This window comes from Eulemur rufifrons, chromosome 7, assembly GCF_041146395.1.
Source record: "Eulemur rufifrons isolate Redbay chromosome 7, OSU_ERuf_1, whole genome shotgun sequence".
Classification (NCBI taxonomy): Eukaryota; Metazoa; Chordata; class Mammalia; order Primates; family Lemuridae; genus Eulemur; species Eulemur rufifrons.
This window is the reverse complement of record NC_090989.1, coordinates 224,056,721-224,071,575: the sequence shown is the minus strand read 5'-3', so window position 1 is coordinate 224,071,575 and position 14,855 is coordinate 224,056,721. Positions and strand designations below refer to the sequence as shown.

At 41.9% G+C, this 14,855-nt stretch overlaps 1 protein-coding gene across 1 annotated transcript in view; it reads left to right on the top strand.

Annotated features, from left to right (window-relative positions):
• Positions 1 to 14,855, top strand: part of PGM5 (phosphoglucomutase 5) — a 159,949-nt gene that overhangs the window by 117,383 nt on the left and 27,711 nt on the right. Inside the window, exon 10 of the mRNA XM_069474146.1 lies at positions 11,640 to 11,774. Within this exon, the coding sequence (XP_069330247.1) occupies positions 11,640 to 11,774 (135 nt within the window). The remainder of the gene's footprint in view (positions 1 to 11,639; positions 11,775 to 14,855) is intronic.

Below are 14,855 nucleotides of genomic sequence, written 5' to 3'. Positions count from 1 at the left end.
ACATTCATGCACAAGATTTTGGGTGGACATAGGTTTTCAATTCTCTTGGGTACATACCTAGGAGTAGCATTGCTGGGTCAAGTGGTAACTCTCTTTAACCCTTAAAGGAACTGCCGTATAGTCTTCAGAAATAATTGCCTACCATTTTACATTCCTGCCAACAGTGTGTGAGGGTTCCAGTTTTTCCACATCTTCATTAACCCTTGTTATCATGTGATATATTTTGCATCCTTGGCCCTCCAAAGCTCATCTTGATGTTCCATCCCCATTGTTGGAGGTGAGGCCTGGTGGGATTTGTTTTGGTCAGGGCGGCAGATCCCTCATGAGTGGCTTAGTGCCCTTCTTGTGATAATGAGTGAATTCTTGCTCTGTTAGTTTTCGTGTGAGAGTGGTCGTTTAAAAGAGTGGGCTCTCTCTTGCTCCTTCTCTCACTGTGTGACGCGCCTGCTCCCCCTTCTCCTTTCACCACAATTGGAAGCTCCCTGAAGCCCTCACCAGAAGCACATGCTGGTGCCATGTTTCTTGTCCAGTCTGCAGAACTGTGGGCTGAATATACCTCTTTTCTTTATATAATAAGTTACCCAGCCTCTGGCATTCCTTTATAGGAATGCAAAACAAACTAATATGCTGTGTCTTTATTTTGACATACTATTATTTTAAAACAACCTACTATGATATGGGTTATTTTTAAATTAATATAGAAGGATATTTAATCTCCATAAGGAGAAACAGTATGTCTCTCTGTTAACAAAACCCAAGGAAACCATGATACTGTAAAATCTCTGCTTGCTATGGGAGGCAGGTCGCTATGGTCCTCCTCAGCATTCTATTTCGTTGGAGTCACAGACAAGGGTTTGAAGGCTGGTTTTGTCACTGCCTAGATTTGTTACTTAACTTCCCTGAACCTCAACTGGGAAGTGGGCTGGTGATATTTACCATGAATAGGGTAATGCAGAAGGTTTGAGGAGAAAGTCCTACAAAGCCCGGGTACAGTGGCTGGTACCTAACTGATGCTCAAGAAATACCAGTTCCCTCCCCAGCCCTTACCAGAATCCTTTATTTGACTGAGTATCAATTTGAGGAATGGATAAATCTCTTATTCTCCCTCTCTCTCATGTGTAATCCAAGTATATATTTTTACAAATAATCTTCAGTACACCCTTAGGGTTAGAAAATATTCTTCTATTTATTCTATTGTAAAAATACTTTGCAGTAAAATTTGAGGTTCAGATTAATGATCTCAAGATAGTGGGGAATTCCCAGCTATCTCTTGTTTGCTTTAAATTCTACTTACTAAGGGAAAAAAGTAGATAACAGAAATGATTTTCAACAACAAAATTTTTAACCCATTTTTTTTTTGCTATTCCTATTTTATCCAGAAATTATCCTTAAGCACAATGTTCTGCTCCAGAGCACCCCAGGCCTCCTGGTGCTACTGCAAAGCCAGTGAGCAATGTTTAAGTTGCACAGACTTGAAGTCAGAATCTTGAGTTTGCATCTCGACTCTGCCACCTCCTTGCTGAGTTATCTTAGGCAAATTATTCAACCTTTCTGTGCCTGCTTTTTCTTATCTGTGAAAATAGGAACAATAATTGTGGCTACCTCATATAGTCGTTGGGAGAATTAAGTAAGATAATACACGTTAAGTCCAGGCACATAATGAATGCTAGTAAATGGTTAACTAAAATCAGTTATGCTAAAAGAGCACCCTTGGGCAAGACAGATCGTGGCATTTAATGAGCCACATATGATAAGAAAAGCAGAAAAATAAATGCAACTTTGCAGGGTGTCCCGTGGAGATATGAAAAGACCTCTTCAGTTTCTGAGTCATCTGTAAGCTGATTCAAATTCACATTTCTCTGCCTCCTCCAAGTCACCCCCCCCCCCAAAAAAACACACACACACTCTGCTTCAGAAAGGAAAAGGTTTCTAAAGGCAGCGCAGTCTCCTTTCTGTCCTTGACTTGAGGTCAGAGTCAGGAAACAGACTATGGGGACGGAAAAAAAAAAAATCTGTTTTGTACATCCCTAGAGATAAAGTAGAAATGCTTCTCTATCCAAAATGAAATTAGAATCCTGTTCTGGTGATAACCACACCCTGACCCCTGTGAATTCCACTGCCGTGGAAATGTTCAGTGAAGCCTTTCCTGCCTGTGAGACCCCACGAGGTCATTCAAGGAGCAAGAAGGAAAGCCCCAAAGCTCTCAACCCCTGACATGAAATCCCAGAGACCTCTCTGGCCTCACCGTGGCTCGTTGGGTTTCATGGGACTTACTGTGACTGCCTCCAAGTGTCTGATATATCTGTGACCTTGGGTGCCAAGAGCAAAGTTGATGTGTGCCTTCCCTTAAACAGGGCCCAAGAGAGACTCTGTTTGGCTTAGAAATAGCAATTTAATGAGGCATGGTTCAACAACTGCAGTTCTTCCTTCTGTCTTCCCATGGGGAAATGGCACTGTTTATTTTCAAGTAAAATCTAGTCACATGAATGACTGATGCTGGTTTCCTTAAATGTAGGTGGGAAAAATTAGCCAGTAGCTACTAGGAGAGTAGGGGAGCAGTTTGATCAAATTGCTGACTAGTTTAAGTTCCCAGTTCATGCCTTGTAAAGAGGTGGGGAAGATGAGGGAAGGTTAGGAGACTCCACATGGTCTGAAGGGTGGCCTACTCTTTCTGCAAGGGTAAATTTATTGTGCAAACGTCGAGGGTTTCTGTTGTGCTAGGCATTCTCTCTCTTGCCTCCACCAATATCCCAAGGAACATTATCAATACCAAGATTGTCTCTGGCCGTCATCTCTTCCCCATCTCTTCCTTGTGATCTAAGTCCTGGAGTCTCCACATCAGTGCCCATAGTTATGCCCCAGCTCTGATAGAAGGACTAGTCCAATGCTGGTGTTGTGAGTGAAGGACAATATGACAGAAATGGGCCCACGCTGAGAGACAGCATATTGCCATGACGGTGGGCATCTATCCAGAACTATGACCTATATTTTGAAAATTAGTTTGGAAATGAAAAACTTGGACACTTCAGGAGCAAAATTTAAGCAACTGAGTCTCTTTATGACTCATTCAACTCCTCTTCTATTTCTATCTACCAAACTCAAAACTTGGGAAATTCTACCAATGCTAAAGTTGTTTGCAAGTAACAGTTCAGCTGACATTAAAAAACCCGATGTAAATAAATGCATACCAGTCAGCTGATGTGGAAAACCAAATCCAATTTATGTCAGGCTAGCTCTGACCTTATTAATACCTCTTCAAGTGATGCAGTGGTGTGGAAACATTTTGATGTTGTCCTCAACCTGGAAACAAAAAAAGAACCATTTGAAATTAGTTCAGAGGAAAAGCACACTTTGAAGACTGATTCTGAAGTCAGTTGGCTTTTAGAGTTGTTATTTGAATGTGCAGGATGGTGTGTGCATTTTTGATTTCTGTATTTAGAAATAATAAAGTAAGTTAGCAATCTTGAAATCACATTTTAGTTCCAGCATGCAGTGCTTTACAATGGACCTGCTACCAACCCTTGGTCAGCAGATGTAGAGAAGCTTACCCAGGCATCACCACAGACAGCCCTGTATAAAGGCAATGGAATGGTGTCAGCTAAAGAGTCTGGAGCTTGAAGACTGAGGGCTTCTGTCTTCAGAGCTAACTGGTCAACCTTCAACTTCAACTTTGGTCACATTTTAATCAATGAACCAATTAAGAGACTATAATAATAACAATTTACCATTGTACCTTTTGCTAGAGTGTGGTTTGCTCATCTAGAAATAGAACTTTAGAAATCATTTCAGTTGCACTGATTAGCCCACCTATAATATTTAGTTAAATCTGAAAGTTAGCATATAGTCCTTCTATGTTGAGTAGAAGCAATGTTTGGAGAGTGGGGTGTATTACATATAGTATATTGTGATTAAATGTGAATACAAAAATTCCTTTACTATTGCAAATTGTGATGTTGAACAAAAAAATCCCTCTAATAAATATACATTCCTTTCCTAACTTAGTACAAGATGGTGAAGGTATTTGAAATTTGATTCATTCATGTTTTTATCTATTCAGTGAGCATTTACCAAACACCACAATATGCCAGCCAGCTCGCCAGTGTTGAGAACACCATAGCATGCAGGACATTTGAGATTCTTGCCCTCTGCTTACAGTCTAGCAGGGAAGGCAAATTGACATTAAACTTCTAATTACTGTACAGATTATTGAACAGTATTACAGAGAAAGAATTTATTTGGACATACATAGTGGGGAGGAACTAATCTAGACTAAGGCTCTGGAAAGCTCTCCATGAAGAGGTAATATTTACTCTGTGCCCTGAAGAAAGAGTAGGAGCCGGCCCAGGCGGAGCTATCTTACCAGATGACATGCTTTTCTTCAATCAGATGTGGTTACATGGTTGTCTAGCTTTCCAGATAAAGAGCTAAGATTCTCTATAGGCATTCTCAATGGATGTTACAATAGCTATGATTATGATCCTGAACTTCAGTGCTCATTCTACAACACTATAGTTGTAGTAAATAAAGACAATTGGGCTATATGTGGCACTAAATATGCCTCTTGGTAAGACATCTTAAAAACCATGGATTAAAAAAATTATTTCTAATAGCCACTTTTCCTGTGATTTTCCTATGTGTCCTCCAAGGACCAAACACATATTGAGTGCTTTATAATGACCTGTTAGCTGATTTGAAAATAGAGTGAGAAAGACACTGTTTCTGGTTAGTTGGGAAGTTCTCATTCTCCTGCATCTGATTAATTGAAGTTTTATTAGAATGAATTACCTTCCCCTGGCATAAGTTGATTGCTTTAGAACTATCTTCTAAAATGTCAGTAGTAAAATTGCCCTAAGATGTATAGTAAGAATCTAAGCATTCTAGAATAGCATCGCAATTACTTGCTACTGAAATACTAATGTTTCTGTGTAGTTAGGAGGGTGACCATCACCAGGAAGCATAATTATGAAAGGGAAAAGCTGCCGACTATCACTGGAACTAAGGGAGGAAGTTATGCTATTGTCTGGGCAAAGTATGTCTGAATCCAAAATATCCTAGAACTTGGGCGGGTGTTGTGTGAACAGGGATCAGCAGTCATTTTAGCCAGAGAAATGGGGAAACAGAACGTGTGTGACCTAGTTCCATTGTTCCAATTTTGATAGTTGGAACCTGGATGAGGAGTAGCTTTCAAGTCTTTACTCTCCAAGCAACTCTCTCATCCTCTAATGTGGTTTTGGCCAAAGTGGGTGCTTTCAAAGTGCATTCAAGGAATCATTTGACCTTGATGTCCCCAGGCAGTTCTTTGTAATTGTTGGCCTCCAAGAGGGCTGGTTGGTTGTTTAAAAAAAAAAAAAAAGAGAATTTTTCCCAAGAGTAGGGGAGGGGAGCTAGGTATGACTGTGCAGTCAGTGCACTGCACAAAGGCACCCGGCCTAATGGGGGAGGAGAAGCCGAAGTCCAAGGCAGACAAAGGAAGGATGCTTTTCCGTGATTTGTCCACGTGGAGGGGGAAGCTTTTTGTAACTCATACAAAGGCACCCCATGGACTAGCTGCTGCCTTGTTCAACCACTTTTGAACTCATGCTCACAGCTAACTCTGTGACTTGAAGAAAAATGGATAATTCTAGGTAATTTTATTTCTGTAGAGAGATATATCTGTTCAATCCAAGTCTGCTTTATAGGCTGCATGCTTGCTTCTACAAAATGTGGGTCAGATGCTGCAAATCTACATTTTCAACTTGAAGTTTCCAGATAAATCACTGGGATTTCCTGTGGGAGATAATATCTGAGTTAGGCTCACAGAGTCTCTCTCTTCCAAGACTGTCTTGTCTCCAGGTTCGCATGCCTAGTGTGGCCAACTTACTGTATGTGTGACATTGTACCAGATTTCAGAGCCATATGCTGTTTTCCCCTGGAAATCATCCGAAATCGGTATTTGACTAGGTTAGATGCTGCCAAATAACTGTTGGTAATGTACAATTCATCCTTCTCCGCCTGGCTGCAACATGCTCTATAGTCTCCAAACTAACATCTGGCAACTCTGCGTGGATTTAGCAACTGAAGACTTCCCTGTATTGATTTACACATGGGTTTAAAAAAAAAATCAACAGAATCCCCAACATTCATTTATCGAACATTTATCAGATACCTACCCTACATAAGGCTCTGTGCCATATTTGGGAACCATATAAAACATATAAGATATTGTTCAAACATCTCCCATGAGAAACAGTGTATGAATATCAATAGATTCCTGTGGTTCAACCTCAAATATAAGCCTGCAGTAGTCAGAAGACCTAGACTGAAGTCCTAGCTCCTCTATTTACTAAATATGTTACCTGGAGCAAGTTTTTAACTTCTAGCGAGTGGCCTGGATGACTCTAAGGGCCTTCTTTCAGGACCTTAAGGATCTAAATAGACCAATCATGAAAGAGTTTTTTATTGCTAAAGAAGCCAGTTCAATAATAGGCACAGAGAAGATAAATGGTAAGAGATCCATGATTTTGGCGGTGATTTGAGAGGGCATAGCAAAGTTCTTAACATTAATCTTCATTCTGCCTAATTTAAAAATATATAAGTATGCATTTTTACATCACAGACCATCAGCATGGAGGCTTTATTTAGTAATCATTTGTAAAATCTGGAAGGTTGGAAAACTTGGAGCATAGCACCATTTTCATTAAAAGTTTAGCATAAGAATAATATATAGTGATTGATAATTTTCAAAGCACTTTTCACATATATTTTATGATATGATGCTTTCAACAACCCAATAAGCCAGGCTGTATTATTTTTCATCTGCTTTTTAGGAAACTAAGGCTTAGAGAGCTTAAGTGGCTTACTCAAGACCACCAGCTAAAGAGTGGCCAAGCCAGAATTCTACCCTGAGTTTATCCAGTCGCTATTCCTGTATCATTTCCAAACTGACTCTCCATAAACAGTAAATCAAAGATAGGGCAAATCTGGGGGGGATAAGAGAAGCTACAGTGATAACTGGAAGCAGACTTGAGGATTTTTGTGTGGAAATAGCTGCATGTGGACAAGGGAGATGAAATCTTTTAACAATCGTTCTTCACTGGGACAAAGCTAAGGTGGGCAAAACTCCACTGTCGTCATTGAAGCATACATCCACAGGCCAAAGGCAGAAAACTGCTAGGCTGGAACTGAAGTGCTCTTTTGACACTCCATACCCTTCCTCATAATTAACATTGTCTTCTAATGGAGGAGGGCATCTTTTTCCATTTTTTGAGCTTGTGGCTGTTGTGTCATCCTGGATACGCCAGCTACTATAGCTGCTGCTGGTGGGGAGATAAAGTGGATTCCTTCACAGTTGCTCCAGGAATATCTTAGAAGATTGTGCTAAAAACAGTTAGTGTCAGATGGCTCAAGAAGAGGTACTTCTAATGGTTCTGCCACTGACAAGGCCCTAAGAGGAAGATTTCAGGACTCAGTGGCATGATGTTGTTTTACAAGCCCTGCTATGTGATGGTCCTCCTAAGATCCCAGTCCTATGGTAGCATCTGCATGAAACTTTAAAGCCTAAAGGGACCTTCCTACCACTGATATGTAGCACAGCCAAGTCACTTGATAGATGACGCAGATGACCCAGAGAAAAGAGGTTACTGCAGTGGTTCCCACATTTAACTGCACATTAGAATCACCTGGAAAGCTTTTACAATCTCAATGCCCAAGTGATATCCCATAACAATTAAATCACAATGTCTCGGGTGAGAGCCTGAGACCACCATTTTTTAAAGACTTCCCACTGATTCCGATGTGCTGCAGTTTGCAATTAATGGGGTAATCATGATTTGTCTAAGATCACACAACTTGGGGCAGGAACCCACCATGGTTCAACTCCTTTGTTTTCAGACACAGTAGAGGAACTGCCATAATGATATGCCGGGTGATTTCTACTTATTAATTTATCTTTTGGAACTACTCTTCAAGGTGGACACATTAGCCCTAGTTCAGCATGAAGAACGTGAGTGTATTTTCGTTTGGCCTGTGAGTCCTCACCAACTGTGGAGGGAGGCCTTCGGAGACTGCCTCAGTGGGGACTCCAGTGGTGCTCACTTTAGTTGTTGAACATGCAGTGACATTCATTCAACAAATGTTTATGGAGGGTCTACTGTGTGCCAGGCGTGTCCTAGGGGCTATGAGGATAAAATGGTGAACAAGGTATAAGGCTCTGCTTTCCCAGAGCTTTTTACCTAATGAAGGACCCACAGACGTAACTCAGCAGTTCCAAAATTTTAGGGTTAACATTGTGACGGGAACTTGTTTTACTCATTTTCACTGGGCCTTGTTTCTCAAGAGGATTTGTGGCAGCAGAGGCACATAATGAAGTTGTTAGAGTATAAATAAGAAACAGAAATCAAGCCTAGGGAATACATAAATAAGAGCAGAGAGTCAAGAACAGAAGAAGAAAAATTTATAGTTATGCAAGTCATAAGGATCCACTTGGGCTGAACCTCAAATTTGGCATCAAGTATCCTGGCAGCCATATTGAAAAGGGAAATATGGTTAGTTGCAAAGTTCGTATTGTCCGAAAGAAAAAGAATACCAGTTCCTCAGGGAAGGAAAGGCTTTCCTAATACTTGGCTCTTGAGGGAATGTCTCATGTGGAGCATCGTACAGTCTCTAACAATATTCCTGTAGTGACTGCAAAAGCGGATGTTATAAGACTGTGACTTGTAGCACCCTGCAATAAAAGCGAGACTGTAAAACTAAAATGCAGTTCAGTAAATCCATTTCTGTCAGGAGTAGGTGGTCAGAAGTAAGTTGATTTGGGCCAAATATAGTCCAGATGAATCTATGGCGAGAAGCTGCTGGGACAGCTGGGGAATGGAGGAATCGTACAACCTTTTAACAGTCATAATAAACGTAGTTTCTCTCTACTGAGCTTTTGATAAGGCAGATGGTTATATTTTCTATTTTCTGGTGTAGTGCTGAAGGATAAGCATTCTAGGCTGTAGATAATGTAATGGTTTATACCAGGGGTCAGCAAACATCTTCTGTAAAGGGCTAGATATTAAATATTTTAGGTCTGTGGGATAGATGACATCTGTCACAACTATTCGTCTCTGCCACTGTAGCACAAAAGCAGCCATAGACAATATATAAGTGAATGGGTATGGCTGTGTCCCCAAAAAGCTTGATTTATAAACACAGGTAGCAGGTCAGATTTCACCTACAGGCTGTATGTTGCCAATCCCTGGTATATCCTAAAAAATGAAAACAAAGTATATTACGGGTACTCTCTTGTTGAAATTCAGGAATGATTAGAAACTTGGCAAGTCTTCGTCAGTGGTAACTTTGGCCTCATGGTTTAATTGATAGTAGGTGACAACACGTGATGGAAAGAACACGGCTCATGTTTGAGTTGCAAATTCATTAAGTTCATTTTGGGATGCAGATCCCAAAGCAGACAGGACAACTATTCACACATCAAAGTGGCACTCAGCAGACGCGGGCCTGGGAATGTCTCAGCACAGAACTAGGCTGGCTCTAAAATGACCTTTCATTCCATGTGGAGAAGGAGAATGGTGGTGTTCCTCACCTGGAAAAGCAACACGGATTCTCAGTGAGGATCTCATGGTTGGCCTCCTAGGAAAGAGAGAAGATGTTGGGTCTCTGTCAGTAGGCTGATGCGTGCTATTCACATCTTTATCATCTTTTCAAGTGCAAAATTTATTCCAGGCTACCAGATGTAGAGTCTAACAATTTTCTATGAGTGCAGCATGTAGTACAGCCAAAGTTATTTTAGCTACCCTCAGGGAAAAAAGTAACGTAATTTCATTGTAAAAAGGCTTAGTTATGAGCAGATAACACATGTCGACGGTTTGTTATGACCTGATTAGTAGATACCTCCCACCGGCCATCAACTAATCTGAGAGGTTAATTGTGTAATGGGAGTTACTTTAAAGGGTTCAGTCTGGGAGATGGTCAGAAGAGTTGGCTCCAAGTGTCTTGGAATCTGCAACGACAGGTGGGTTAGGACCTCAGCCTTGGATATTGCTTTAACCAATTTGTGGATAAGCCATAGTCCTGAGAAAAAGTTACTCATGTGACCCACGCACATTGACGATGGGAATGTGGGCTTAAACATAAGTAAGAGCTTCGAAAGAGTTTGTAAAAGCACGCCTGAGAACACAACTGTGAAACCTTCGGGGCTTTATTGTCAGTTTGAATGTAATTGGGTATACAGTGCTTTCTGGATAGCAGCTGATTTGTTCATTTGCTCCATTTGGAATTCTGTAACTATTGACCTCTTCAGGGGTATCAGGTGGTTAAGAAAATGGCTTCTGTTCATTGTAATAAACTACTCCAGGCAAGTACTGTGATTTTATCTTCGTATACCCAGGATTCAGCCCAGTACCTAAGCCACAACGGCCACTCTAAAATGTTTGCCCAGTGAATGAGTCCTGAATGATATCATCCTGTTTGCACAGCCAGCGTTGTGGAGTGAGTGAGAGGTTGCCGGTAAGGAAGATGGCTCCCTTTCATTACACAAATTGTGGCAGACTTTGAACTACTCCAGAAAGAAACTAAATCTTCTAGTTTGGGAATGGGGACAAGTTATGCCTACAAAACTTAAAAAGCAGAAAGCCACTCAGATGGAATCACAGTGCCTCCAGCAGATGTCACCAGATTGGGGTAGGGGTAAAGAACTGGCAATCAGATGTATGCAGCAGGTATATATATGTTTAATAATAACGGCTTATTCTTAACAAGCAAGGTTTGAGGCCAGAGAAGCTTCAAGGATAAATTGCTTAGGGAAAATGTCTGATATGGATGTCGCCTGAATCATCAACTTTTTCAGAAGTAACAAGTTCACCAAACATATTATTTTATTCCCTCCTCTTCCTTCCCCTGGCCCCTGCCAATATGCTTATTTACAACAATTGCTTTATCAGTTGTCTTAGGAGAACAAATTTCCTTCAACAGAAGTCACAGTCTGATCTTACGGTCGTAATTTAAAAATATCTCTGCCTCTACTGAGAAGAGATGCATAGAGAGTGGGGATGTTCTGAGCCAAAACCCAATCAATACGAGGCAGCACTAGTGGGTATGGAGAGAGCCAAGAGGATGGCAATGTGCCCAGCAACCCTCAGGACCCCGCTGAGGCTGCAGCCCCGAGCACTTCGTTATAGGGTTCCACTGTGAACAGAGGACCCTGCGAAGTCTAGCATCATGTGAAGGTGTGGCTAACTTTAACATGGGTAATTTGTCTGACTGTAATTGATGAATCGTCTACTCTGATTGCATCCAGCAGATTTACGAGGGACCAACTTTGGCCCCAGGGATATTTATTAAATATCCTTTCATCCTTGTTACCCCACTTCTTTCTGATTTCCATACCACCAGACCAAGAGAACTTGAGCATCTGTTCACAGTTTTGTTCCTAACTCTCCCCCCAGCATTAACCACAAAGCATCAGGAATAGAATAAGAGACAAATGGCCAGCCATGGTTGGTTCATGCACTGCCCTACCTGGGTGATTGTCCAGCGCCAATTATCAACTGTCATGACTCCGCGTTTAGGTCATAGAAACATGCTGATTTCTGTAGTAGGTATTAATTATTCTTACCTGTGTGTTCATTTGTTCACTGATCTATTCTGCATGTTCTTGGTCTCAGGGCCTGAGGATCATCTTCTCAGACGCATCACGTCTCATCTTCCGGCTTAGCTCCTCCAGTGGCGTGCGGGCCACCATCAGACTGTATGCAGAGAGCTATGAGAAGGATCCCAGCGGCCACGACCAGGAGCCACAGGTACAAAAACAGAACTGTTGTGTGCCTCATGGCTTTGGCAAATTTAAAGAGTGTCCCTGTGCCTTTAGCGGGGGTGGTTTTACTTTCTGGAAAGGCGTGTTGATTGCTTCAGCTGAAGGGCAAGCTTAGTGCAACTCCAAGCAAGTTTAACTCATGCAGTACAGTGTTTCAAACAGAAAAATTGCTCTCTAGCATCTTTAAGAAGTTTGGACTAGCATTTCTCAAACAACTTATCTGTCTTGACTGTCCGGCAGTTTGTTAATTGGGGTGAAGTTAAGCAAAGGTACCTCTATAAGGTAAGGAAATTGTGAGTTAGAGTCAAACTGGTTAAACCACTGAGAGCCTCGATTATGCTTATATAAAATTTGAATCTCCAAGTTTTTGGATAACTCTGGGTTGGACCATGACCTTGAGGTGTCAATACAGATGTCACCCTGGGTGTCGTCTCTGAGATGGCTGTGTAGTCTGCCCTGAGAGGAGGGGCTGTGGCTGACCTTTAAAGTTAAGGGAAGACATCCATGAGGCCAGGCCAGCCTGTGTTTGGCAAAGCCCGCTCATGTTTTCAACAATAGAGCTAATTAAGAACTCGGGAAAATCACAAATAGACAGCCATAAGCCTCCCCAGTCCCACATTCATTAACGCTCCGGGCAACACTAATTAATACCAGAAAGGCCCCACTCCAGTGTTGGGTACTCGGAGCTGCACTGCTGGCTGCTCCTGTCTTCTTGATCTTCACTTCATCCTGGGCTCTGAAGCAGAGTCCTTGATGAGATGATTTTTTGAGATGAAAACATTGGTTCTACCTGCAACACTTTTGTGGAAAAGTAGAGAAACAGAGACATATTCACTGCTATTCATTTTTGAGTTGCTCAGAATTTCCAGCTATAATTTGCCCTGATGGAATAAGAAATCAAGAAGGGTTTTCTTTTTTTGTCAGTAGTTCAGTATTGTTTTCATGGGATCTTTCTTTGGAGAGTCTCAAAGAACTTGGTGACAATGGTGCCACAGATCCTTATTCCTGACCCTGTAATCAGAAGATCTGTCTGGAGTAAAATCATGCTAGAAGGGGAAGTAGAGGCCGGGGAGGCTGAGAGCTGTTCTCAGGGTCACCAGGAGGGTGAGTGGGCAGAGCACGTGGCCAGCAGAAAGCCCTTGGCTCTTCCTCTCAGGATCGCAGCCTTTCCATGCAGGGGATGGGCCACGCGCTGCCAAAATAATTTGCTAGTGAGTACATTTCACCCAAGATAGTACCAAATCATGCAGGAATGGGAGGCTTACCCTCTCTTTCCGAATAAAACCCTCTTCTACGTCTCATGTTAGGAAGGGAGATTAAAGCAGGGGCCTGAAAGTCCAGAGCTACGTACAGGGTGAGGAATGATATTCCTGGCCTCACCGACTCTGACTCACTCTGACTCTAGGCTATTTTTTCTCAACATTCTTTTCCCTAATTTGCACAGGCTAAGTGGTTATGGTTTTTCCTTGTTTTTATTTACCTTCCACATGGGACTTAGTCCACACCATTAGACAAGTAGGAAAACAATCCTATACACACATGAGCCTGTCTCCTAGGTGGTCCACAAAAGCCAAGTGGTGCTTTTTCTAAACATTTCTTTGGAAGCCAGAAAACCTCCATAGGCTTGCTCTTAGAAGACTGTGTGGGTACAGAAAAAATAAATACTATTTGTTCTGGTCCCCAGGACTGCACGTTTTCCATCCTGTTGGTTTAAAGAGTTTGTCAGGGTGAAAGGCTGGGGAATCCCTTCACTGACATTGCTCTTCTGATTGCAGATCCTCCCTCCCTTCCTGACCATCAGCAAGGGTCTTCCCGGACCGGGCTAGGTGGGCCTCAGAGTATTTAGCACACGATCTAGCTAAACATTTTATATTAAAATAGAACTTCTTATTAAAATATCCTACATCATTGACTCATCAACTTAAACCCTCATACATTTAAGTCAAGAGATAATATAGAGTAAGATTTTAAAAGAAATTTAAATACCTAAACAAAGGGACCACGCTCAGTGGCTCATGCCTGTAATCCTAGCACTCTGGGCAGCCGAGGTCGGAGGATCTCTTGAGGCCAGGAATTTGAGACCAGCCTGAGCAAAAGTGAGACCCTGTTTCTACAAAAAATAGAAAAATTAGCCAGGCTTGGTGGTGCGTGCCTGTAGCCTGAGCTACTCAGGAGGCTGAGGCAGGGGAGGATCACTTGAGCCCAGGAGTTTGAGGTTGCAGTGAGCTATGATGAGGCCATGGCACTCTAGCTGGGGAAACAGAATAATACCCTGTCTCAAAAAAAACAAAAAACAAAAAAACCCTAAAGAAAGGAGGAAGCTTCTCTCAGCAGACCTACCTGCCTTAATTACTGCTCAGCTTCACCCAGGCCTTTAAGTTGGAGCATTTTGGGGGCTCCTTAGAGTGTTGCTCTCCAGCACCACTGGCTTCTGCCTTCAAGGAGCTCTGGAAGGAAAAGCATTTGTTTAACCATTAACCAAAGATCAAAGGTAAGACAGGCTCCTCAAAATGCCAGCGTTATTACTGATCCAGAGCCTGGCAGGGAAAGACCAGCTTGTATTGCCTTCTTAGCTGCAGAGAGAACTTCTCCCACCCTTTTAGCTTGTTCTTATTTGCAGCCCAAAGAGCAGAAAACAAATATCCACCCTCACCTCACCTACACCCACACACCCAGACGCCCATTAAAGTGCCTCTCTAATCTGCAGAGATTTCATTGGTAATCTTATTCCAATTCAACAGGTAGTTTTTAACGTTTTACACCCTAACTCAATAGCCATCTACATTCAAGTTATTTTGCAAAAGGACAGAGAGTTCCCTTCAACTTGGCAGCATCTGGCTATTTGACTTTGCACATGGGTAGTTTCTTTTCCAGACATTTTAAACACATGTGAATAGAGAATGTTTTAAACATTTACACTGGTTGCCTCGCAGGAGTACTCATAACTACCCTAGTGATGCAATTAGGAAAACTTGCGATATAATCTATATGCAATGAATGTCTACTCCCGCATGTAGGGTTTTCCATTTGCATCCTTTCGTATAAAAGCGATTATGCTATTGGTTTT